This window comes from Fusarium venenatum (genome assembly GCF_020744135.1).
Source record: "Fusarium venenatum strain MPI-CAGE-CH-0201 chromosome Unknown EDB82scaffold_1, whole genome shotgun sequence".
NCBI classification, from domain to species: domain Eukaryota; kingdom Fungi; phylum Ascomycota; class Sordariomycetes; order Hypocreales; family Nectriaceae; genus Fusarium; species Fusarium venenatum.
Genome location: NW_027072129.1, coordinates 996005 through 1019460, shown reverse-complemented (window position 1 = coordinate 1019460; position 23456 = coordinate 996005). Strand labels below are relative to the sequence as shown.

The 23456-nt window shown below is 46.5% G+C and overlaps 10 protein-coding genes across 10 annotated transcripts; 4 read left to right on the top strand and 6 right to left on the bottom strand.

Annotated features, from left to right (window-relative positions):
- The first annotated feature begins 1715 nt into the window (after nt 1–1715).
- On the top strand, nt 1716–3645 carry EDB82DRAFT_482550 (uncharacterized protein). The gene is made up of 5 exons (XM_025732208.2): nt 1716–1935; nt 1985–2159; nt 2214–2488; nt 2539–3010; nt 3059–3645. Exons 1-5 carry the CDS (start codon nt 1896–1898, stop codon nt 3582–3584), a joined length of 1488 nt encoding a protein of 495 aa, XP_025591157.1. The 5' UTR covers nt 1716–1895; the 3' UTR covers nt 3585–3645.
- Nucleotides 3646–3791: 146 nt separating this feature from the next.
- On the bottom strand, nt 3792–4185 carry EDB82DRAFT_469898 (GTP cyclohydrolase 1 type 2/Nif3; the record flags this gene model as incomplete). Its single annotated transcript, XM_025732210.1, has 2 exons — nt 3792–3846; nt 3899–4185. The coding sequence occupies 2 exons, from the start codon at nt 4183–4185 to the stop codon at nt 3792–3794; spliced, it is 342 nt and encodes a 113-aa protein (XP_025591158.1).
- A 626-nt stretch (nt 4186–4811) lies between these two features.
- On the bottom strand, nt 4812–5834 carry EDB82DRAFT_482544 (uncharacterized protein). Its single transcript, XM_025732211.2, has one exon. It carries the CDS (start codon nt 5715–5717, stop codon nt 4842–4844), a length of 876 nt encoding a protein of 291 aa, XP_025591159.1. The 5' UTR covers nt 5718–5834; the 3' UTR covers nt 4812–4841.
- Nucleotides 5835–6901: 1067 nt separating this feature from the next.
- Nucleotides 6902–7722, bottom strand: EDB82DRAFT_570246 (uncharacterized protein; the record flags this gene model as incomplete). Its single annotated transcript, XM_065609901.1, has 3 exons — nt 6902–7206; nt 7253–7367; nt 7708–7722. 3 exons carry the CDS (start codon nt 7720–7722, stop codon nt 6941–6943), a joined length of 396 nt encoding a protein of 131 aa, XP_065465283.1. The 3' UTR covers nt 6902–6940.
- A 600-nt stretch (nt 7723–8322) lies between these two features.
- Nucleotides 8323–9312, top strand: EDB82DRAFT_469895 (uncharacterized protein; the record flags this gene model as incomplete). The annotated part of the gene is made up of 3 exons (XM_025732213.2): nt 8323–8783; nt 8917–9056; nt 9113–9312. The coding sequence occupies 3 exons, from the start codon at nt 8323–8325 to the stop codon at nt 9310–9312; spliced, it is 801 nt and encodes a 266-aa protein (XP_025591161.2).
- Nucleotides 9313–11923: 2611 nt separating this feature from the next.
- EDB82DRAFT_519122 (uncharacterized protein) lies at nt 11924–12528 on the bottom strand (the record flags this gene model as incomplete). The annotated part of the gene is made up of 2 exons (XM_025732214.1): nt 11924–12244; nt 12289–12528. 2 exons carry the CDS (start codon nt 12526–12528, stop codon nt 11924–11926), a joined length of 561 nt encoding a protein of 186 aa, XP_025591162.1.
- A 1162-nt stretch (nt 12529–13690) lies between these two features.
- On the top strand, nt 13691–14576 carry EDB82DRAFT_469893 (uncharacterized protein; the record flags this gene model as incomplete). Its single annotated transcript, XM_025732215.1, has 4 exons — nt 13691–13766; nt 13833–14035; nt 14090–14156; nt 14215–14576. 4 exons carry the CDS (start codon nt 13691–13693, stop codon nt 14574–14576), a joined length of 708 nt encoding a protein of 235 aa, XP_025591163.1.
- A 734-nt stretch (nt 14577–15310) lies between these two features.
- On the top strand, nt 15311–16185 carry EDB82DRAFT_549552 (uncharacterized protein; the record flags this gene model as incomplete). Its single annotated transcript, XM_025732216.2, has 2 exons — nt 15311–15584; nt 15633–16185. 2 exons carry the CDS (start codon nt 15311–15313, stop codon nt 16151–16153), a joined length of 795 nt encoding a protein of 264 aa, XP_025591164.2. The 3' UTR covers nt 16154–16185.
- A 148-nt stretch (nt 16186–16333) lies between these two features.
- Nucleotides 16334–18719, bottom strand: EDB82DRAFT_549550 (uncharacterized protein; the record flags this gene model as incomplete). The annotated part of the gene is made up of 4 exons (XM_025732217.2): nt 16334–17410; nt 17464–17968; nt 18019–18215; nt 18267–18719. 4 exons carry the CDS (start codon nt 18717–18719, stop codon nt 16619–16621), a joined length of 1947 nt encoding a protein of 648 aa, XP_025591165.1. The 3' UTR covers nt 16334–16618.
- A 1395-nt stretch (nt 18720–20114) lies between these two features.
- Nucleotides 20115–22146, bottom strand: EDB82DRAFT_455122 (heterokaryon incompatibility protein-domain-containing protein; the record flags this gene model as incomplete). The annotated part of the gene is made up of 2 exons (XM_065607846.1): nt 21726–22146; nt 20115–21623 (listed from the first exon to the last, which is right to left on the bottom strand). Exons 1-2 carry the CDS (start codon nt 22113–22115, stop codon nt 20115–20117), a joined length of 1899 nt encoding a protein of 632 aa, XP_065465282.1. The 5' UTR covers nt 22116–22146.
- Between the last annotated feature and the right edge of the window lie 1310 nt (nt 22147–23456).

The following is a 23456-nucleotide window of genomic DNA, read 5'->3' as shown; positions in this document are numbered from 1 at the left end:
AAAAGCCAGCGAACAATCAATCCTAACAACAACGCAAAATTGAGGTCAAAATGGTAGTGAAGCAGAACTGTGAAAGCTGAATACAACCCATGGGCAACATGGCAGCCTGTATCTTTGCTCCGCCCGACGATTTGCTTGGCAAATGTCAGCCCTTTGTGACTTCACTGCAATTTTAACTCACTCTGGCAAGTTGTAGTTGACTTGCCGGCTTGATTCGCCAATTGCTTCGCCCACCTGTGGACCAATCGGAGTTCGAGCTGAAGATGGACGATACAGACTCAGCCCTCTTCGCTTTCACTGCAATTTTAACTCACTCTTACATAGTAGAAGCTGTGCCTGATGGTCATGCTACCTTCTCCTCAATCTGAACAGTACAGACGCTTGGAGGGGATTAAAATGGTAGTGCAAAAACAAAATGAGAATGCACATACACTTAATGCGGGCGAAGCGACACAGAGGCATCAACACACCAATTGTGTGCCTCAAGGTACAGCCTTTTCTTTTGGTCTTAGCCTAAGATTTCACTGAAACTACTTTCAGGTGCTAACGTCTCTGGACGCATGTTATTGAATCATTTATTGACCGATCTTTTGATTCACCTATACATGAGTCTCATATCAGTCAAGTCTGGTTCCATTTCACAATATCGTGATACGGTATTTGCAAGATACAGTCGGACTCATTTGCAAGGTTGACTTGAGGGAATCCACTAGTATTCAATCGTCGGGTTGACTGTCGATGCAGCGGTAGGCGCTGGGAAGGGGCTGAAATTGTAGTGAACTTTAGGTGGTTCTGTTTATGCAAACAATAGTCAATAATTACTGAAGATGGTGTGGACCAGTTGCCAGTAACCATGAGTCCGTTGAGGAGCATAAAACTGAATCAACAATCAGATGGCGTGGTGAGCTAAAAATTGCAATGAACGTTCTATTTCCATTCACTTTCAAGCGAGGTACAAAACGTAGAAAATGTGATTGGTACTGATCGTGTCTCTATACGTTACTTTATATCGTCATTGCAATGCTAGGATTCTCATGTGTGGAAAGCCTGATGTAATTTCTTCCCCGGCCATGAGCTCTCCAGGGTGGCTCTCTATACACATGTGGGGCTGAATGAGTGTGCATATCGATCCAAATTACAACGATGTGCGTCCTTCGCTCCCTGCCTCAATTCTTCACTGCAATTTTAACCATCACTAAGAGCATTCTCCGTGAGCAGTAGCCAGGCTTTCCACTGCAATTTTAATTCACTCGAAGATGTCGCGGTGAGAGGCCAAGCTACCCTGTTGTCAGCCCATGGAAAGTGCAGAAGTCCGGAGGGGGTTAAAATTGCAGTGAAACTCCACGGCCCCCAAAGGTTATTTTTTCTTGTCAGATCCCTTTTCGAGGTTTGTAAGATGCTAGCGGCCCACCTTTCAATGCATTTTTTACCCGTCTCAACGGGAGACCATAAGCTTATCGTGAAAAGTATAAGTTTTAAGTTACCTAGCTCTTTGAGATTGAAGACGCGAAATAAATGGTTGTTTTCCCATGGATTATGATGTTGTCTGCAGCCATATTCAGTTCGAGATTGACGTGTTGTTCGTATCGGAGGTGCTCTCTTTTGACCATCCTCTTTCAGCTTAGCTAATTTCCCCAACATTGACTAGCGTGTTGCTCCAATCGATAACTACCCCGCAACCGGTCATCATTGTCCTTCCTTGACCAGCATTTACTGCAAGGGAAGGACCGACATGATGCTTGCAAGCAAAATTCTAGAAAAAAAGATCTATTCTTTTTCTCTTCCCAACTCCCACGGTCGGCCCCTCAATCTACGACCTTATCTCCCTTGGAGGCCGAGTCTTCAGCGCCAAGTGTCGATCTCTTCCCCTCTTTCCGTCTAATTTCCCGAGTCCGATGCCGCCAAAGAAACGTGCATACGTGCCCAAGACGAAAGGTCGGTACAGCCTCACTTTCGCCTGACCTACTCACTGACCTGCGCACAGGCTGCCATGAGTGTTCTAAGCGACGAATCCATTGTGACCGGACCGAACCCAGTTGTCACAAGTGTACCTCCAGAGGCTTAACTTGCAGTGGCTTAGGCATTCGGCATCGCTTCAACAAGGGTGTTGCCGCCAGAGGGAAATGGGCTGGCAAGACTATCGACAGAGTCTATGAAGAGTAAGTCTAATATGCCTACCTTGAAAGAAGATCACTTTGCTGATTATGCTCCAGAAACGAATGGAAAGTCACAACCACAGACGAAGACGAGCGAAAATCATCGACAACCTCGACTGAAACTCAGCTGACGGAAACCGGCGTATCTCTACCTCATGATGATTACCAACTATGCGACTTCGAAACCGCGGCTCAATCCTCAAACCGAGAAATCCGAGATCTCATTACTCAGCAAAACGGGCTATTAGACGACCATACCGCCATTTGCACTCTATTCTTACACGACATCCAAGAAAGTACGCCTGCATGGAAGCGGCATCTATTTATGACTTGTGAGTCAAAAGTCGGAAGAACAATCATAATGTCTATCTAACTCCATCAGTCTCACAATGTATATCAACTGAGATGGTGGCCATAGACGGTGTTCACAATGACTGGCGCCACCTGCTCCTCCCTCTGGCCCAGCAAGACGAGTTAGTGATGAACGCCGTCCTCACCGTCTCGGCATTCCATTTCCATATCAACAGACTCGAAAACTGCCTTAAGCAGAGCGAACAGCAATATCAACCTTTCGGCAACATTTCATACGACTCTTATGTGCCTGACCCATATGTGCTCCTTAGTCGAACTATTCAAGGTCTACGGAAGCGACAGGAACTCAACTCCCGGGACCAAATTACACAGCATTCGGTCTTGATCACTCTGTTACTACTCATGACTTCTGACCTTGTCACTGGAGGTTCGGATTTTCCGATGCTTCTGCGAATGCTTGAGTCTGCACTGGATGCGATCGGCGGCAAGGAAGGGCTGGGAACTGGTATCCTGGCGGGCTTCATCATGCGTGAACTGCACAAGTAAGTTTGGAAAGTTAACCACATGGGCGTATACTTACACAATTCAAGGATACGAGTTTACGCCGCTCCACATCTCGGTGAAGAAATGGGTCTTCAAATGATCTCATCCCAGGCTCAAACAGACCAACTGTTCGGCTGTCTCAACCACTGCCTTCAACTGTACCCCGAACACGCCCCTCTCTTTCAACAAGTCGCAGATCTTGTCTACCAAGCCCGAGATATCTATCTTCAACAAGTTCTATCCGACCAAACAACGAATTTCTTCGACCTCGATCCCATCCCCGCTAATCCAAGCTCGATAGCTCGTGTCCAGCGCTTCATCAAAACACTCGGACAAATACCTCAAACGTCACCAATAGCACACATGCTGATCTGGACCACGTTTGTAGCTGCGTCTGATGCACAGCTCGACGAACACAAGAAATATTTCGAGGATGTGCTTCGGATACATCATGCAAGGAGCGGGTTTGGCAATTTGCTCAAGGGAATTGAGTCGTTGAAGAGGATATGGGGAAGAAAGCCCGGCGAAAGATGGACTACGCTTCTACCGCTGACAAAAGTACTTGTTGCATAATTTTGGAATTTATGATTGCATGATGCGAAATGGCAATGATGATAATTTAAGTTTTCATAATACCCTAATCTTCAATTCATTTACTCTCAAATACATACAAACCCGCACGAGTATCCTTCGATCACATCAGCTTGAATTTGATTCACCTCGGCAAAGCCAATCATTTCACTAGATCATGTTCCCATACAGAGTCGTGTTCGGGGGCCATCAAAAGTCCTCAACTCGATAAACCTGATAAGGAACCTCTTCATATGGATGAGCCCTACAACACATCAGCAACATGTTTTCCCTCAATTCAACACATGAAAACCCACTCTTTAAGCGCAGCAACAGCGTTTCTGGTAGTATCCTCCCCAACGATCAGCGTTTCAACTCTAACCTCAGGCGTCTCCTCCAACTCCCCAACCTTGCCGATAGCCGGGTTAGCCGCATCGCCCGGTCTGAACTGTCCAGTACCGGATGTCTGCCACGCGCACTCAGTGTAGCCGCCGGGTCCCGGGTAGCGGCCTGCGCCGGCTTTGAAGATGGCGGCTTTACATGCTGCTGCGCTGGCGGGCGGGACGTAGAAGACGAGAGTGAAACGACGCAAAGATGATGCCATTTTGGTGACCCTTGATAGACTGTAATGTAGCGGAGGAATGCGATGAGATGAGGTACAGATTAGAGAATGGTGTTGCGATTTGACCGGGCCGGGATTGAGATATGTATGGTTCGACTCCACGTCCGAGATCCAATCATTTGGTGACTTCTTCACCAGTGGTGCATCATGTGACGTCGTTTAAATATGCATTCTGATCTGCGTCACCGAAACCAACGCACTGATTGAGGTGCTTGAGCATTTCTGGTCCAATCCATTCAGTATATCTAAACTTGACAAGATCTTGATTTGCGTATTAACTTGGAATAAAAAGATAAAACAAAAAGATTCAAGAGACTTGACAATATACACGTCTCAGGACGACCCAAAATTGCAGTGAAGAGCTCCGCCAAGTTGATTACCTACTTAAGCCTCGAATACCGGCAAGGCCAGAGAAGGGGTTAAAATTGCAGTGAAGAGAACAATTTGAGGACAGGCTTGCAGGATCCTGCATCTTCCAACAGACCTGGACCTTGTCAATTCGACATGGTTATTGAAAGTAATTGGGGTAGGCCCCACTCGATTCAATCAGAGCACGATAACAACAATCGCTCTTACAGCGAGCTGTTAGGCTTTCTGTGGAAAAAATAGGCTCTTTATGATAATAATAATTATTCAATTTAATATGAGACTTTCAAGCTATTCTTCTCCATTATATTAGACCAAGCATCTTCCACCTCATTCGGGATATCAACGTTGTTTTTCGTTTCCTCTCCTAGGTCACTTGTTGTGTAACCAGTGTCTCCCATGATTCGGTCCAAGAATTTGTTCATTGACCAAAGCTCTCTAGTTCTGTTGCATTTGCCAGCTTGAGATCCTCCTTGGAGACTTGCACGATCGGCCTTCGTCTGTGGCCAACTGGAAATCAGCACCTCTTCATCCCTGTAAATGGCTTTGAAGGATGATACTGTTCGACTGCTCATAGCAGGATCTTGCACCACTGTAATTGATCTGAGAGAGATTGTACCGTGGCAATCTAAGACCTTTCGAGTTTCGAGAGCATCGGCTCCACAATCCGTAGAGCGGTCTGAGACTAGAATATTGAAACCGTTGTCTTTAGCCTTGCTGGTCTCTTTGTCGTCGATGTCAAGTCTGTAAAAGCGTTCCGCCATGGTCTTCAATATTTGGCCCTCTGGCTGCCCATTGATCTCATCAAATATCTGGCAACATTTCTTGCTGGCTTTTATAGCATTGTAGACGAATGGCGTGCAGGGTCCAATGCCACCACATAAAACAAGAATTGTATTCCCTGTTCGTGATTCGGGACAGGTTTGCTGTTGAACCGCCCACTCGAATACTGCTTCCGGGATAGCCAGGATTGCCGAAGCACATAGGACGATCACATCAGTTGAGGCATCGTTGTTTGTTTGTTGGAGGGTTTGAAGGTATTTGTCGAGGTCTTTGGCGCTGTAAATCTGCTCGAGTGCGAGAAATCTTGAGACAATGTTGACTGAGTCTGTCAATTCGTTGGACTCTTCGGCTATTCTTGAAGGCATTTTTATAATATTTAAGTGCGATATATCTTGATACAAACTCGGACGAAAGGAAGAAGGGTTCTTCGATAATGATATATCTCGGTGAGCGGTGGAGAGATTCCCGTTGACTTGTCCAGTATCCGCTCACCAACCGTGTTTCCCCTCATCAATCCCCATCAATATCATCTTATGACTTCTTTGATTGTATTTCGACCAGTAACATATTCTTTTTACTCATAATTCTATCACTAATGCTGTCTCAGTCAAATGTACCCGCTTTGTTACTAACACAAGCTGTACGTAAGGGTTGCCGCTAGTCCTGTTTTGGAGTGTAACTGACATTGGCATCGCAAGCATTCAGATAAATATTTCGTAACAGACGGAGTTTTAATCTTGGTAGTAATCAAACCTTCAGTCATTGGACAAGTGTGCGAAATATGTGCTTGAGAATTCTCAAACGTGGAGTTACGGTCAAGAGGTTGATGAGGCTGAGAGACGCAACGATGATAACATGGTCACCTTTGCCTTCTCATTCACATTTTCCGTTTCCCACTTTCATGCCAACGACATATTTTATCTTCACAAAAGAAAGAATCATGTTATGCTACTTAAGCCACACTGTTAGGCTTTTTATTGTTATACCTCAAAACCGAGAGGTCAGATTTTCAGCTACCCACTAGACATTCAAATCACCGCAAACATTAGATGAGTGCCTTTCAGTCGACATGCTTTCCTAGCATATTACAAAGTACTGTCCTACGGTTCACACCCTTACGATCTTGGGAAGTCATGATACATGGAAGTAATCAATTCCCTACTCACCTGTCTGTAACACACCGTCTGTGATGCAAGTCAATATCACCAAGAGCCACTTGGTGTGGACAGCAGTATAGCGGCGCATGTACTGGTGGGTTATCGTACACAGCCCATTGATGGCCCATGCCGCAAAGAGAACTGCTCGTCGTTGAATGGGATGGTTCGCCACCGTAGAACTGCTGACAAAGACCAGTTAAGCCATCTTGCATTGTTGATGAGTGTCCCATGGCACCATTTGTAGAGAGCGCCAGGGGAGAGGACCTTAGACAGGTGGAGGTACTTAAAGAACGTATACAGTTCTGATAGGTGATCGGATACAGGACTTGCGAACTGTTGGTGCTCCACGGCGGCAGCGTACTGATACCACCTAGGCCTCACAAAGGGCAAATCCAGCAGAGTCACCAAGGCGGTTATCGAGATTACCTCGTTCAAGCAACTTTATTGGTCGCAGCTACCAAGGTGGCGCCGCTTGTATTCCTCTGGGCCTTCTGAACCTTGAGCGACAACGGCTGATCCACCTCCCAAGGCTCTCGAAGGGCAGCCGAGATTGTATCGTAAACGTCTCCGTAGTGTACAGCCAATAAAAATCCCTGGCTGGGGTCTCTCAGCACGACCGGTTCTTTATGTGGCAGAGGTCTTCGAACTTTGAGAGCTGATGAGCGTATGTATTTCAAGGTGCGAATTGAACTGCTGTCTGGTAAAAGTCAGTGATCATTCTTAAGAGTGCGAGGACTGCTTACCGACGACGTAGACAACTCCTTGAACTGTGATACTGAGCTCGGGGATATTGGTAGCTACAATGCATCTGCGCCATCCCTTGTCGAGTTTGGCGATAAGTTCCGACGTGTCTAGTCTCTAGGAGTGTTGAGGCAGAGGACGCCAATTCAGAGTTTTCCCGCCACGACTTCAGTCTGTTGACTGGAGGCAAGAAAGACCAAGATATAGACGGAATGTCGATGCGCTCCCATCGTCATGGCAAGTGCATCAAAGTCGGAAATAATTGACAAATGTTTCTCAATACACTGTCGAAATGGGGATTCTCAAGCGCAGGCTGGGTCGTTGGCTCAGGGTCTCCTTCATCAGTGCCAGTAATATGTTCAATACTCCTTTCGTGACACTCGTTCATGGTCACACACCTACAAACGTCAGTATTTTTGTGTACTTGGGGAAAGTCCGGCAACATATACGCACTCACTAATGGCTGCATCATGTTAACTCTGTCTGAGGAGTATGCCCTCAGTCACAAATTTGAGAGCAGTCTTGTCGCTGACGAGCCTAAAGATTTAATGTTGAAGTCCGACTTCTTCGCAGAGTAGAAAGTCCATTCCAAGTGTAACACGAGTGATGACACTATGAAATAGCGCCTTTAGGTATAGACAATGTGATAGAAGATATAAACGATCGGTAGATCTTAGTGGTTCAAGAAAGGGGCCGCCAATTCACGACAAGCTTGGGGCGGTCCCAGAAGAGAACCTGTTGCCCATTTACAAGCATCTGCACCTAGAAATGGATTGACGAGAAGAGTGCGTGTTGCTGAGGAGATTAGAGCCCTCCGTAGTCAATCCGGTTGCGCTGAGAAAGTGCCACTGCCGTCGCACTACCTGACAGCTGGCAGCCAGCTGGTAGAAAGTCGAAGAAACAAAAAGCATTCACTGAACCTGCCACAATCCATAAACGCGCGTCATGCGGAGATATAAGTTCCTCTCTCGTCTTCACCCTCTGAAATTCATTCTCTCCTTCATCTTCCCACCCAACACATCCCCAAACATCTGCGCCTCTACTGAGAGACGCAAAAGATCCCACTGCCACCATGGCATCCAATCATAGCGAGACCGACGAGAATGGTATGCAGATCCCCCTCCAGAAGGATCTCAAACAAGACAAAAGACTGAACAGCCGTGAAGAGGACATGACGCCCGAGTTTAGGGAGATGCCTAAAGGTCTAAGAGACGCCGACATCGACGACAAGCTGGAGAACGATGAGGATGCCGCCCGCTTCCTCACATTGATGGAAGGCGAGCACATCCGGGCCCACGACTGGGAACCCATCAGAAAGGTTCTTCAGGATGAAAGTTCCTCGAAGCTAGATCTCACCATGCGCGTCCACGAACTGTTCAGTAGTCTCATCGGAGACATTATCAAAGCGGGACGCCCTTTCTGGTCTTCCGAATCGCCATCGGAGCATTTCAACTACGAAGCCATGAGCTCTGCGCCGTATCATGTAGCGCGTATGCTTGGATTGTTCAACGCAGAAGACAAGCGAGACGCGCTGTATGTCTGGTCTGAACTAAAAGATCAGATACCCAAGGAGGAACACAAAATCTGGCATGCGATCGACATCTTCTCCTCGGCCTATCGAAACCCCTTAGAGGCGGACTAGCAGTGCATTATACTGGTTTTGAAGCATGTCTACAGTTCGAGGCCCTTTTTGCACCAGGTCTCTCTCCTCATCAAGCTCATCGACTATGTTGGCTACCCTCCTGACGGATGGCCTGAAGGACTTGAAGATCCCCTTGGACAGAACCGGCGACATCATTGAACGCCGTAAGGTGAACACTTTTCTCCATGTCGGGATGGAAAATGGAACCACGCTGCTATAGCGGTGAACTTGCTCACATGTGGCGCTCAAGCGTATTTCGCCATCAATGCCGCCGAGGTTGTGCAGGTCATGGACTTGGGTATACGAGCCCTGTTAATTGGACCCGATGGTAGAATTAAAGGAATAGTCTACTGTTCATTAGTTCAAACAATGAATATCAATACGCGTCTACCCGTCTTTTCCAGTGATGTCAAAAAGTAGCGTTTTCAAGTGTGATTGTGATCTTCGTGAGGTTGTCAACTGGACCCTGGCCCACTAGAGGCATAAATGACGAAATAATCATGTAGATTCATGCTATATAGACTACACGTTAAGGCTATCTACTCTTGCACACTAAGGATGGAGATAACAGCTATTCTGCTACCCTCCAGGCCGTGCTTGCGGCGGTTTCGGGAATCCTTCCGTGAGTCCCATGGTTCCCAGCATGTCCTCTGGGGACAAAATCCACATCTGTAGCCGTAATCGAAGAAAACACTCCAAAAGAATTCCATAACGACAATGAACCGCGGGGGAACCCAAGTTAATGGGAGCAACGACACCAACCTGTCGACTATGTAGTTGACATAAGTGTCATCTCCAAAATAAAGTAAAAACAACAACGCAAAGGGTCATCGTGCCAACCTGCGGGGGACCCCGAGTTAATGGGATCCTGGTCCGCAGCCGACGGGAGGTAGTACTCCGCGACCCCAAGTGAATGGAAGCAACGGTATAATCCCTTCGCCCGTGTAGTTATTAGAAAACAAGTAATTAAGGTCAAAGGCCTCCTTGAAAAACAACAACAGCAACACGTCCCAGTGTTGGAAAATGGTTCGCCTTCCCGCGCTCATACCCGCGTTTGTGTTGACGGGTTTCTAGGCGGGAGATTCTTATCGTTCATGGTTCGTACTCCCTGCGATTGTGTTCCGGTTTGCGTAGCAGTTCGTGTTGGCTGCAATAGAGTTGCTGTTCGAGTAGTAGTTCTAGTTTTAGTCTGGAGTTTGGCTAGCTTGCTACCACCACGCGCGTTACCTCGTGCAGCCCTAGAAGCCGAATGTCTACCATCGTGAATTGTGGGTAGATTTGGATTTCGTGGGGGCTGTCGAGGGTTCGTGGTACATGCTTAGCTCAACTTGTGACCGGATTCTACATGACAAACTCGTCGTCGTCAGGTTCAGGTAGCAGGTCGGGGTTCTCGAAAACATCAACCATAGGTGCGACTCGGATGATGTGCCATTGTAGTTCATTGTCCACAGCTCAGCGGCTGGGCAATGTGGTGGACGCTGACGAGGGTTGCAGACGGCTGAACGGCCTGGAGATGTGCTAGTCTAGTGAGCAGCAGAGACGTTAGCCTCCTAAGTTTTAAAATAGAAAGATAAATAGTCTAAGAACTGTAGTCTCAAGAGAATAAAGCGACCTACCAATTTCGTTTCTTATTTTATACAGTTCTATTCCCCTCTGGTTAGTAGACAATTCTTCATCATCTTTTAAACATGACAGAGGAACCGCCAATATAGTAGCCACATGAGCTGCTTGCAGTCGAAAATATTGATGCATAGGACAAGAGCGGATCTTTGCCTCAATCGCCTTGGTATATTCGTACCGAAAGTCTTTAGAGCTTTCCAAGTCACTCTCAAGCATCTGTAATAACATCAGCTCAGGCTGGTAGTCGGGAAGAGTGTGATTCCATCCCATCAACCGAGCATTCTAAAACATTTCATTGAGAATACATAAAAAGGGCAGCGAATGATGTTTCAGAGATGTCAACGTGTTTGAGAGACACGAGTTGTACTCTGCCAGCCTCTTTTTCGAATTCGCGATCCGAACCAATCTCCCTGCAACATCCAATCGACACGTCTAGGTAGGCATCGTGTCACTTCCGACCTTCCAATATGGCGTAAATAGGACTGGCTGACGTTCCCGAAGTGTTCTAGATTGTTTCACATTGTGACGTTGTGGCACGGTCCGCTTGTCAAAGTACCACTAACTGATTCTTGTTCGACTAGTTGCCGTTCTAGTCTGGGGTTACTGTGCCCTGCCGTTCTTTAGGGTTGTACTCAGACGGGGTACTTTGTCAACCAATGACAGCAAATACTTCTGCTACAAGATTGTAGATATGTACACAGCAAGGAATTTGGTAAAGAGCAACAGAGCAAAGGTCGGATAGCTGATAGCCTGAATATCAATATATATTCTCCTTTGAGGCATGGCTGAGTTGACAAGTCACTTTGACAAAAGGGAATAGCTTACAAGATGCCACTTTGCATTGCAATTCAATCTATTACCCACCATAGGTCAATTAAGGCGACTTACAGATAAGACAGCATTCGAAATCCCTAATTTGCCAACCTTGGACGAGTGTCGAGGACGGCAGAAACGACTAGACTGACCGAGATAACTGAGTGAAATCCATTTCATCTACGTATCACATACCTTAAGTAAGTTCCCAACATGCTTCAAGTCGAAACCAGCTCGAGACACCTTCTCCCGGGGATACAGCTGGTGAGACCCTGGCAAGGGGTAACCTGTAGTTGCAGAATGTGGCGTGCTGAACTGCGTCAGCCGCAGCACCAACTAGTCCACATATTCCCTCGACATCCTCTTGCTGACTGAACAGGAGAAGTATGGAACTTTAACAACAGAACTGTTCATCGACGAATAATATGTAGTCCCGACTGGAATCTTAATCCAGTTCCATTACGGGGTTTACAATCATAGCGTATACAATACTCTGACACGCACGCAAGGGGTACATCTTCTTCTCGACGAATAACTAGGATTCTAGAACCCCGTAATGGTCTCTCTCAACTCTCATGCAGTGACTTCCATCCAGTCTCTACCAATCGGATACCTTCTTGCTGATGACACCGTCCTTCAGCCAGGTACCACCGTTGGTAGCATAATCATAGTAATATCTTACCACCTTTGGACGTCCCCACTCATCCTTTCCTGAGACAAACAGCGAAAGATCTGCCTTGTTATCCGGCCAAACAAGGGCAGAAGCTGAAAGAACGGCGTCGTTGTCAATCCAAGTCTTGGGATTATCATCACCGAGAGTACCCAACTCCCATCCATTGGTCTTGTTAAAGGCCACCTCCTGGATATAACCTCGCATCTCACATTGTCCATTCTCAGGGGCGACGCAGTAAATGCGGATCTAGTCCCGTTAGTTTGCTCTTTGACAGGCGTCCATAAACATACCTCCTGTTGTCTCTCGCCTTTCCAAGCCATTGCAGCGATTTGTCTACTTCCGCACTTGACTTTCAGTTTCCCGTTTGTGACTTTGACGATGTGATGTTCAAAGTCTTGAGTATTTCCATTGGGAGAAAGAAGGTAGCAAAGTTCATGGTTGGAATTGACAAAGAAGATGTAGGTTTTGCTATGGTATTCGATAGCAGCGATATCCCTGGGAAGTTCGTTGAAAATTCTGCTAGAAGCCATGATTTGCGGAATCGGAGTGATTAAATAACTGAATAGGATGTGTGTGATAAGGTCTTTGTTGAATGGAAATCAAATTCAGCATTGGTGCCCAGGATATCCTTTGCTTTTATAATCCCAGTATTCGCGCAGATCCTTCTACCGATACTTCATCATTTATCTTGTATCCATAGGCACCGCTCACAAGCGCCTCATACTCTGTATATTGCGGTGAGCAAGATGGATGTGACTCAACATACATTCACAGCAACTCGCGACCATTGCCAGGCATGTAATCACCTAGCCATAATGTCTCAAGTCGGCTATGAAGGAATACCAGGCTGTTCAGAGGCTGGCTGATAGATCTCTCAACCATATCTAATTGAGGACTCGGTCGAGACTTGTACAGCCCATCCTAACTAGTACCTATCACTTTGTACCCATGACTACTGAATATAATTAATGAGACTGGCCTTTCAGAGACACGCTCGGCGCGTGCAATACGACGTCCATGTCTGATAAACTAAAACCTCATCATGCGTAGTACGTTACAAACCAATTATTTATATGTAGGGAGTCTGTATGGCGTACACGATTGCCAAATACGAACATTCAGCGCTGTCTTGATCGTTGGAAACTGCCGATCGTAGCTGTTCTGGCTTCACCTAGTCGTCGCTTGATCCAAACCAGTTTGAGCTATGGCTAACACGCCTCATTTCAATGTCGGCCCAGATCAGCCAGCCACTCAAAACACCCAGAAAGAACTACTATCATTCTAAAGCAAGGGATGTTGGTCAAATACACAACATCACATACATTACATTGCACGCATTCCGACGACACGATCATCTGTCTCCCTCCCTCGCATGGAGGAAGTACATCCGTTTGAAAGGGACAAGATGATTCCAGAGCCTCTATCGCAGTGACCCTGGATAGCCCATCCTTGGTCAAACTCAATTCCTCGAGTCTCAGTTATAGCTCTGAACAGTTGTACAACCCGATCTAGACTTCGTCTGTTCCTAGGATAAGCTGGTTCGAGTTTCTGAGTAACCCCTTTTCAACTTCACCCTAGATTTCTGAAAATTCTACTTAATATGATCCTCTTTCCTCGCTCTTCTTGGAATCCCCAACGCCGAGCTACAGCTGCATCCAACCCCTCATCGCCCTCCGAGTTCAGCTATTCGCCATGTTTTCTCGATCATTTCCTCGAGCCACCATCGTGGCGACTCTCTGTCTGACAGCTCTAGTGTCCGGTGCGGTTTGTAAGTTTTGCTCATACAAATGCCGGAAGTCAAATACCTGCGACACCTTTTAGTAACTACAAATAGCACATGATGATCATACTGTCACCACGGAAGCCTCCCACGCAACATCCAGGAGGGCAGGTCAGCCGACCGACGTCCATGGTAATGTGATGAAGGCTTGCGGTAGCCATATCTCACTGTGCGGTGTCGAGGACGAAGACAACGTTATACTTGTTCCGAAAACCACGATAACCAAGACCAATAATATCACGTCGACATCAATAAAGGTAACATCACTCAAAAACGCCTTCATGTTGAAAGAAGACTAATCCATCAATCAGAGACTTAAGCCTACAACCTCGGTCATTGTTGAGATCTCGGTGTTAACTGTCACGGACACAACCAAGGGTAAGAGATTCTAACATGTTCAATCCTATGATACATATCTGACTTTGGAAATATAAAGGTCACTGCCGCAAGACCGTGATTGCCGCCGGTCCACCTGCTGAGGTCACTGTTGACGTTACAATTGTTGCCGTCCAGGAAATACAAAAGGTTGAAAGAATTACCACAGTCTCGGTCGTAACAACAACCGCCAGTGTAGTCGAGCAATGTTTCCTCGAAAAGCACAATGGCTTGGGTCACATGCCGGAATATCGAGGGCCTGAATCGTCAAGGGTGGTGACACCACACCTTTCTTCAACCCAGACAGCCAGCCCGGCGGGATTCACTGCAGATTTCGATCAACCTTCTCATGACTCTACTCCTAACGATATGGAAGGGGGCCTACATGGACAGGGCGTGTACGAACAGGGTTCAGATGAATGAAGGCTCTGCTTCACTACGGACTTTCAAAAAATGATCTAGCAAGTCGTAAAGGTGGTAAGAGGGGACGATTATGGGATAGAGGTTTCGTCTTTATTAGGATGGTGGAGTCAGCATTAGATTTCTGTAACATTTTTGGTCAATCGGCATCGTTTCAATTAGGTGAAGTGATAATGTGCAATCTAGTGGGCTGCATAAAAACAACCCCCTAAGTCCTAAGTCTTGGGGTATAAAATAAGTAGTCTAAGGGCATAACGTTACCTACTAGGCTCACCTCTTACGCTTCGAGGGCCAAATTGTTTCTACTAGCTTGAGGCTAATTAACTTAAACGGTTGTCCTTATGTCCTTTGATACAACTCGGGGCAGCTGTAGAGATTTGTTTATTTATACATCGGCTGCCTAAACTTAGTTTGCTTTTCCGTGCTGGTTTTTAACAAAGGTTCATATGTCTGCGCAGATCAACTTTTTGATAAATCTTCAGACTAAAAGCTTCTCTAAATATGAGCTTTTTGTACAACACATTTAACTTATACAGCAGCTGCCTGAACTCTATAATATTGGTTATATAGGAAGCTCCTCAAGCCGTACAGACAGTAGTAACTTCATCCTCTTCCAACCCCACTCAATCTTCGCAGACGTTTTGCACCCGATCTACCACAACGTCAAGTAGTCTTTCAATCCCGGTCCATACCTTCCTGCACATTACTAACCACTTTCCCAGGTTTCGCACAACAAAATGGCAGCGACTATCGAAGGAACCAATCCCCCGTACGACGAACCACATAAGTCGGGTCTTGAAAATACCCTGCTAATTCGGTTGGTTTGGGCAAAGACCATCGAGCATCAAATCCAGAGAGATACCCCCGGATATAAACTGACAGCAATGCACGCTGCGATCATCTTGTGCGTTCTTATTGATGAGCTGGGGAGAGGCAAGCTTAGCGCTCTAAACGTAACTGGGCCCTTTCTCAAATACCGTCTGGACAGCTTTGGCGCTCTGGTCAAACTCTGTGAGTTTCATTTATCCCAACCTAACTGTATATGCTAACCCATTTAAGACATACAAGACCAGAAGATGAGTCGCGTCGCGGACCTTATTAGTCTAGTCTCCCGAAAGCAGGATGAGAATATGGAATACTGCCTTCGAGACTATCTTGTAGCGCTGAAGTCCCACGGCTGGATGCCTGTCAAGGATGACGACGAATCCGATAAACGAGATAAGGTTGTCAAATTACAGTTCCATTGGCTTGACAACCAATCACGTGAAGCCACTAAGGAGATACCCCTTACAAGTGGCAATTTGAGTATGAAGGCGATGGCCCAACGGCAAATCCAATTTGAGAAAGACGGACACCCCTCTCCCTTCCGGTATTCGAACGTTGACCACAGCTCGGCCGCTAGGGGGAACGTTGTCACCACTATCCTATCAGGATACGTTGGTGAGGCCGAGTTGCATCTCCGGGACCCCGAAAAGTTCAAGGCAGAGCTTGAACAAAAATGGATTATCGCCCGAGTTGCCGCCATGAGTGGCGCTGCCGAAATTCCCGACTTGCTCCTTATACCTGAGTTGACCGTATAGAACTTGGTCACTGGAAGTCAAGCTCCGCAACACCCAACCTGGGGCACATCGTGGTACCAGAGACGTTGACCGCGAAAAGGATAAGACACAAAATCAGCAGAATTAGTGAGCAAGTTTATGCAACTTAGGTTCCACTCTTGAATTATTTATTTTCATAGCCTAAGGATCAAAGTTCAACTTGTCTCCTGGTATCTTCGAACAGAGTTCAGAATAATGAGAATGACTGGTCAGGCTCCAATTCACCATCCGCTTGTCATGCATATTCTGAATGCTGGAGTCAGCATCAACGTCCGGTAACATGACGGATCGATCAACATCACATGGATCGAGACTTTATAAATGGTGGAAATATGTCATTAATGTATATGGCCTTCATATCCTTGGTCATAATTCCCCTCCTGATTCAAATGTGTCGAAAATTACCATCAAATCAATGTACTAAATAGCTCTCCATCCATTCAAGACTTATCTACGTTCCGAGATGAGTTCCTTGTCTCCAAAGTCAGGACTGAGGTTGTTTCCTTCGACATGCTTTGTGTCCGGCTTCTCCTGGGGGTAATGACCATCATTGGCAGCAAACTCGTACAGGGGAGGGAAAGGAGGAACATCTTGGCGAAGGAAGTACTTCTTTATGTACCAAGGAAACTTTCGCACATAGTAGGATGCGTGCTCTCGGTTGCTTACACCAAAAACCATGTCGAGTTCTTCGAGAGTCAAGTTCTTCGTCTCGGGGAGAAGGAAGTAGCAGAAAGTCCAACCAAAGATATTCCAAGCTCCGTACCAGCTGAGAGCACCAGTTATACCGAATGCCCGTTCCAAGGCTGGCCAGGTGAAGCTGATGATGAAGTTGAATCCCCATGTGATGGCAGTACTAGATGCCATACCGATATCTCGAATATGAAGAGGGAATGCTTCCGCACTGTAAGTAAAAGGGACAGGGCCGAGACCAGGTGAATAGACAGCCATAAAGAGATAAAGACCTGTGGTTACGGTGCCGATGAGAGTCTTCTGGTCGCTGATGTTGAACACGCCGCCAGTGAAAAAGAGACATGCCGCCATGAGAGGGAAGGTAACAAGAAGCAGGTTTCTTCGACCGAACGTGTCAATAGTATAGATGGCAGGAATGGCGAAGAGGAAGTTGATGATGCCTCCTCCCATGGAAACAAGAAGGGCCTCGGAGAGGCTGTAACCGGCGTTACGGAAGATGGAGGTAGAGTAATAGGCAATTACATTGACACCACAGAACTGCTGCATGTACTTTTCAACTTCGTTAGTACAGTTGTTATAAGATCAGAAGTGATTCGTCTTACCATGCAGAACCAGGCACTCTGGGCAGCACGTCGGTTTCGGCGAACAGTGAAGAATTCCTTGACCAGATTTCGACCCTCTCTTTCACTGCGCTCGATCTCAAGTAGCTTATAGGCGTAGTACATGTCTCGGGTGGCTTGAACAGAGTTGAATCGAAGCTTTCGAACAGAGCGAAAGGCCTTGTTGTAATCGCCCCGTTCCATGTACCAACGAGGACTCTCTGGGCAAAAGTAGACTTGAAGCATGACAATCAGTGGAGGCACAGACGTAGAAGCCATCATCCATCGCCAGGGAGAGTTTGGGCCGCCAATGAAGGTCACCTTCTCAAAGGCAACACAAACAACAAACCCAAGAGCAATACCAAAAGCAGTCCACATTTGCCACATCATTGTGAGAGCACCACGAATATTCTTAGGTGTGCATTCAGCGGAATAGACAGGGGTGGTACTGGATTTGGCACCAACAGCGAAACCAAGCATTAAACGAGCAACAATGAAGTTTGCGAGACTATTGGAATATTAGTAGTGTGGGACGAAAAATAGGAAATAATGACTCACTGGGTGGTAGCTGCCATCCAGAAACCAGTAATAGTCGAGATGGCACAAGAGATGAAGATAGTTCCGCGGCGACCGGTGTATTTGTTGAGAATAGGACTGGTCCAACATCCGACGAGGGCAGAGCAGAGGTAAGGAGCCCCGTTAAGGAAACCTTTCATCCATTCGTTTTCGATCTCAAATTCGTCAAAGTAGAATTCCTAAATTTTGTGTTAGAACCTGAAAAAATATGATTATAATTGGAAACGCACCTGAGCACCGTTGACAGCGGTCTGGTCCATACCCTGCACGATAGCAGATCCAGCACAAAGTGTGCAAAGGAAATACAAGGCAAAGGGTTGATGCCATCGAGAAGTCTCCTCCTTCCGGAGAATAGCCTTCTCCTCTTCGGTCACAATGTCAATCTTCTCAAATGCTCCTGGGGTGTTGTTGACCTGAGCGACAAGAGCACCCTTTCGAAAGTCCTCACGGTGCTCTTGGAGACCCTTGGAGTCGACGAAAGCGTCAACGTCAGCAAGGAGCTCTGCTCGGGTCATACCTGCTAGAGGGTTGCGCAGCAGAGTAGCCTTGGAAACGCGGCGTTGGCCGCCAATGTTGTTGGGATTGTCGTTGGCAAATGTGCCATTGCTGCTAGAGTTGCGATGGCTGTCATTGATGTAATCCTCCGGGTTTGGAGCTTCGTTATCCACTTTTGGATACGGCATGATGCCGGTTGATCAGATCTCTTTGTTCAAGCAAGACAGAATAGAGACTACACAAGCAAACTGACAAGCTTTGGGATCTGGGGAAATGATTGGGGCCCCGGATTCCTGTTGATCAAATGCGTTGCTTGGAATGTAACGGGGAAAAGAAAAATCTGGAGAAAATGCTCGCAATTAATACATTTTCATCCCAGGATTCGGGCATACTCCACAGGATAACCAAAGCGTTTGATGCTGGAGGAGTGGAGAGTTCGCCAAGATGATCGACATGTTGTAGTGCCGTTTTGTTTGGCTGGGCGCGGCTCAAGGCTCGGTGTATCCTTGTCTGGGCAACCCGGTTTATGACGTTGGCCCAGAAGACGTGAGAAGGAAGTGCTCATTCTGGTGTTTTTTGCTGCTAATGTCGGGGTTGGCGAGTTGCTTGGTGATGACGCGGCGGATGTAACAATGTTGAAAGGGGAAGAATTATGCTGTGTGATTGTTGTTTTCTTCACAGTGGGGGGTCCTCCCCTTGATGGAATTTGGTGTTTCCTTTTTAATTCCACAGCAGGCGGGCTCTGGATTAGCACATGCTTCCTAAGCCTCAAGACACAGACAGTCGTGAAATTGCCAAAATAAAGTTCGGTTCTAATTGAATTGATCAACCAGCGATCATCGGCTTCACCAAACCTGTTAAACCCGTTCCCCACCAAACTAAAAGATGTCTCTCCCGCACTACGATCGCTAGCCTTGAAAGGAACGCGACCCTTGTCCGTGGGGCTTCCAAAACTCTACTCGATTAAGCTTAAATGGGTGACCCTCACGCGACAAGGGTATCTTGGCGCTAGGCTGGGCGTGCGTCAGAGTCTGTCGAGCAAACATGGATAATTCTTGACGTCAATTTTCTTTGTCTCACAGCAAGTTTTCTTATTGCAGAAGTGACATCGGATATCCCTTAATGTGTTTGGATGTCCTGGGCTACCCCGAGTTTATTGCACGTGGAAGAATAAGCATATCTCTCCACACCAACCAAGTTTCTGTCTCCCACAATATTTAGATAAACTCAATCCATCATCAACTGAGCCAAGCTACCAAGGCTTTGTAATCTGCAGTTAGTGCAACATTACCCAGTGTAAGTACCCTGACATTTGGTACCACGGCATGTCTCACAGCTTCTCTCGGCTTGTCTTGGTATGGAGAAAGACCCAATATTTAATTCTGTTGCCTAGCGATCCTGGCTGGCTGGCCTCAGGGTATTTGCCAGAATCACCATCTATGGGAAGCACAACGAACAGAATTAGTGGATCAATCTATGTTCATTACACCACATTTCTTAGGCTCTTTCTTCTTACATTCTAAAACCAGAGGTCAATCTTCTACTTGCCTGGTAAGTCGTATGTAAGAGAAAGCTTCATAGTCTCATATCAACTGAAGCCTCTTCACTGGCACACCCCTTTTCAACAATGCTCCTTCTCTCATACGAGGATCTTTCAACGGATCCTTGACATCGTTCTCTTTATGCAACCAAAGGGGAATCTTGCGACCGTTGATTGTCTGAATGACTTCGTAAAAGCCATCCTCGAGAGGAACATCGTCAAGCCGTGGGTCGGTGTAACGCAAAATTCCCTCTTTGTGGAAAGCAGTCTGAAACAAACCCCGATCCCATAGCCTCTCCCAGCCAGAAACTTCGTTTCCAAGTAGCGCTGTCCCGTCTGCAAGTCCTGGGTGGTAGCATGAGCCTATAACAGAGTATGTGTTCGGTTTGGTCCCTGGACGTAGCACCAGCGGTTGATCTAAACCAAGAATGACTACCACCAAGTCACCCTTGAGACTCTCTGGTGGAACCCGTATGTAGCAATCTTTCCTAGTCTTCACGCACCCACTTGCATATATTTCTCCAGGTGTAGAGCGTTGATATACCTCATCCGGATCTACTGTGTCATGGCCATCTTTCAAGTCGCCATTTATCAGCCCTCGTATTTTGTTCCGCCAGTCCGCAATGGAGCGCAGTGGGCTTCTTTCCATTGGATCCAATGTCTCAATGTAATAATCTCGGACAGATCCATATGTCAGTGCCATAATCAACGGATCGAGGCGCGTGTCATCCTGTAGTAAGTCCTTACTACACAGACTTTGCACTGCGTCAGCAATCACCTCAAGATATCCCGCAGGCGTATGTAGGAGAGTCTCCTTTGCAGGTATTAGAAGAGGAGCCCCGACCAACTCGTCACAAAAGACTCCAGCTACCTCTAGCACACCGGGTTCAATAAGACATGCTTCAGGAACTGATTTTGGAGCGACATTACCGTCAGTCACGGCTAAGGCGAAAGGCCTCCCCAAGTCAGCTACCCAGCTCGGACTGACAGGTGCTTTACAGTAGCCCAAAAACTGGAGCGACTGTTCTCGGAAAAGGGTATCAAGGCATACTGAAGCAAAAACCTCCTTGGTAGACTTAGTATAGTCAACTTCAATGGCCTGGGCTGCCTCAGGTTCTACCAAACCACGGCAGGCAAATACCTTGTCTCGGTCGTCAGAGCATTGAAAAGTCGACGACCATAGAATAGCAGGCATCAAAGTACAATTACCGCGGTAGTTTTTTATTTGAGCTTTTATGGTGAAGGTTGTTACGTTAGAGCTGTAACGAACGGGATCAAGTCTCAAATCAGGTGCCGGCTGTTTGAATGTAGACACAAACAAGAGGGTATCCTTAAACGTCGCCCACATCATTTCCTCGTGGCCGAGAGCAACAGTACAAGTCCTTTCGTCTGCCAACGCTACTTCTTGAAGCGTCCACAAGCGCTTGTGCCAGTCCAAGTCCAGCAGGTGCTCTATAGCTCTCCATTGTTCCGTACTTAGTGGAAGAGGGGTGTCTGGGTCATGAATCCGAGGGTCTGCTGTTTCCCTGGAGTTGTAATACATAGTGGTATGCTCAACTGAATAATTTGATGATTTGATTTGGTTCCCCGCCCAGCGTAGGGTATTCATGGCAGTAGTAGACCAAGAGGTTTCAGGGCCAAGCCATATCATAACCTTGGCAGCAAGGCTATAGATTTCGGTCATGCGTTTTACTTGCAACGAACGCTCGGCGAGGTCCTTTTGATTGATACAGATGGCATCACACCAAATGATTCGTTCTTGCTGGGGGTGGCGAAGTTGCCGTAGAGCTGCGGCTAGATTCCTCCCGATGTCAACATCGCCTCCTTCGCCAGACCAGACTCGCTCTTTGAGTAGGATGGTGTCTGGCGATGACTGATCTCCCCAACAGTAGGATAATGCCTCATAGTAAGGCGGCTCCCTGTCTTGATCGAGATCATCAACAAAAAGAGTACCGGCAAGAGGATCTTGAGGGGCTCCAGGGTGCAAAGCTAAGAACCGAATTTGCTGAGAGTTAAGAACAGAATATTGAAACAGAGGCATCATGACAAGTAATAGCCAATGGCATAGATTGGAATGCTCGTGTTGAAGATTTGAGATCAGATGCTACAGAAGCACAAGTGGGGATGGGATGGCCCCGCTGTTATGCACAGTCAGCTTTCGTGCATCATACGATCATTGAGAACACTGATGAAAGTCTCATTTCTATGGTGACGCTTTCAAGGTTTGAGATATAACCATAAATAATCTTAATCTCTATTCTAGGTACGAAAAACCAAAGTACTATCTTCTTTTCTTAATAATTCTTTCGTATACTCAGGAAATAAATCCTCGGGCTTGGGGAGCAGCTCAGGATGTTCGGCTCCGCCACTCAAAGCAGCAATACAGAGTAAGTTCCATTGGAGGTCCAGCACCATCTTGCAATCTGAATATTAAGGTTGCTTCCTGAGGCTCAAGCTTCTATGACTCAAAGCTACAGGGCAAGAGAAATATTCAGAGTTGGGCTTTGAAGATCGTGCAGATTCATCGACTCAAAATTAAAATGAGACAAAGCTGTAGACAGAGAGAAATTAACTATTATACTTCCAAAATCATACAAGACTACCAAGTGAAGGTTTCTTTTCTAAAACAAAAGAGCCCGCAGCTTCCACAAACATGCCCTACCCTTCCCTCGTTAGTTAGGAAGGCATAAAAGGTTTAGCCTAAGCTTTAGAATATGAAAATAAATAACCTAAACGTTTGATCTAAATATCCTAAGCCAGGTAACTTGGCAGTCTCGCGAGTTACCCAACTGCCTATTCATGTTGACTGGAACTTGAACCTGAGGGGTTGCCACGTTAACAGACCGTATAGGGATCGTAAATTCCATTGATATGCAGCTCTTGTGCCTCGTGTATGTTTGGCCAAAGTTCAAGTCCGGAGTCGGAAATTGCAGGGTTTCTTAAACAGCAGACATTTGCGTTGTTAGAGACGCAGTCCCATGTTCAACTGTCTGGTTTGATCTACGAAATTCTTTTGCACAGACTGCTTATCTAACGGAATAATCCCCCCAACGCAAATAATTTTCTTGTTGCTGCGGAGTGACTGATCTTAGATAGCATGCGGTCAACTCGTGGATGTGTAACTGATGATGTCTGTAATACTCTTTGTCTACATCTCTTGGTTAATATTGATTGTATCTGTTGAATCAATACTTTAGTGTGACATGTCGAGTATTGTCATGGTGATGAACAACTGATGCTGTCTCTCCTAAATCACTACTTCGATATTATTCAAATACCGTCCACTCGTCTATCCATGGCCATTATTTCAAACATTTCTACTAAACGTTCATGAATCAAGTTAGACAAACATATTTTTGCTGTCTGTTTGCAACTCTTTGTGGTC

Bases quoted from the DNA above. Each gene is read 5' to 3' on its own strand.
- EDB82DRAFT_482550 (XM_025732208.2), top strand. From the start codon at position 1,896: ATGCCGCCAAAGAAACGTGCATACGTGCCCAAGACGAAAG. The intron at 1,936-1,984 runs GTCGGTACAGCC...ACCTGCGCACAG, and splicing joins ATACGTGCCCAAGACGAAAG to GCTGCCATGAGTGTTCTAAG. The intron at 3,011-3,058 runs GTAAGTTTGGAA...ACACAATTCAAG, and splicing joins ATCATGCGTGAACTGCACAA to GATACGAGTTTACGCCGCTC.
- EDB82DRAFT_482544 (XM_025732211.2), bottom strand. From the start codon at position 5,717: ATGCCTTCAAGAATAGCCGAAGAGTCCAACGAATTGACAGACTCAGTC.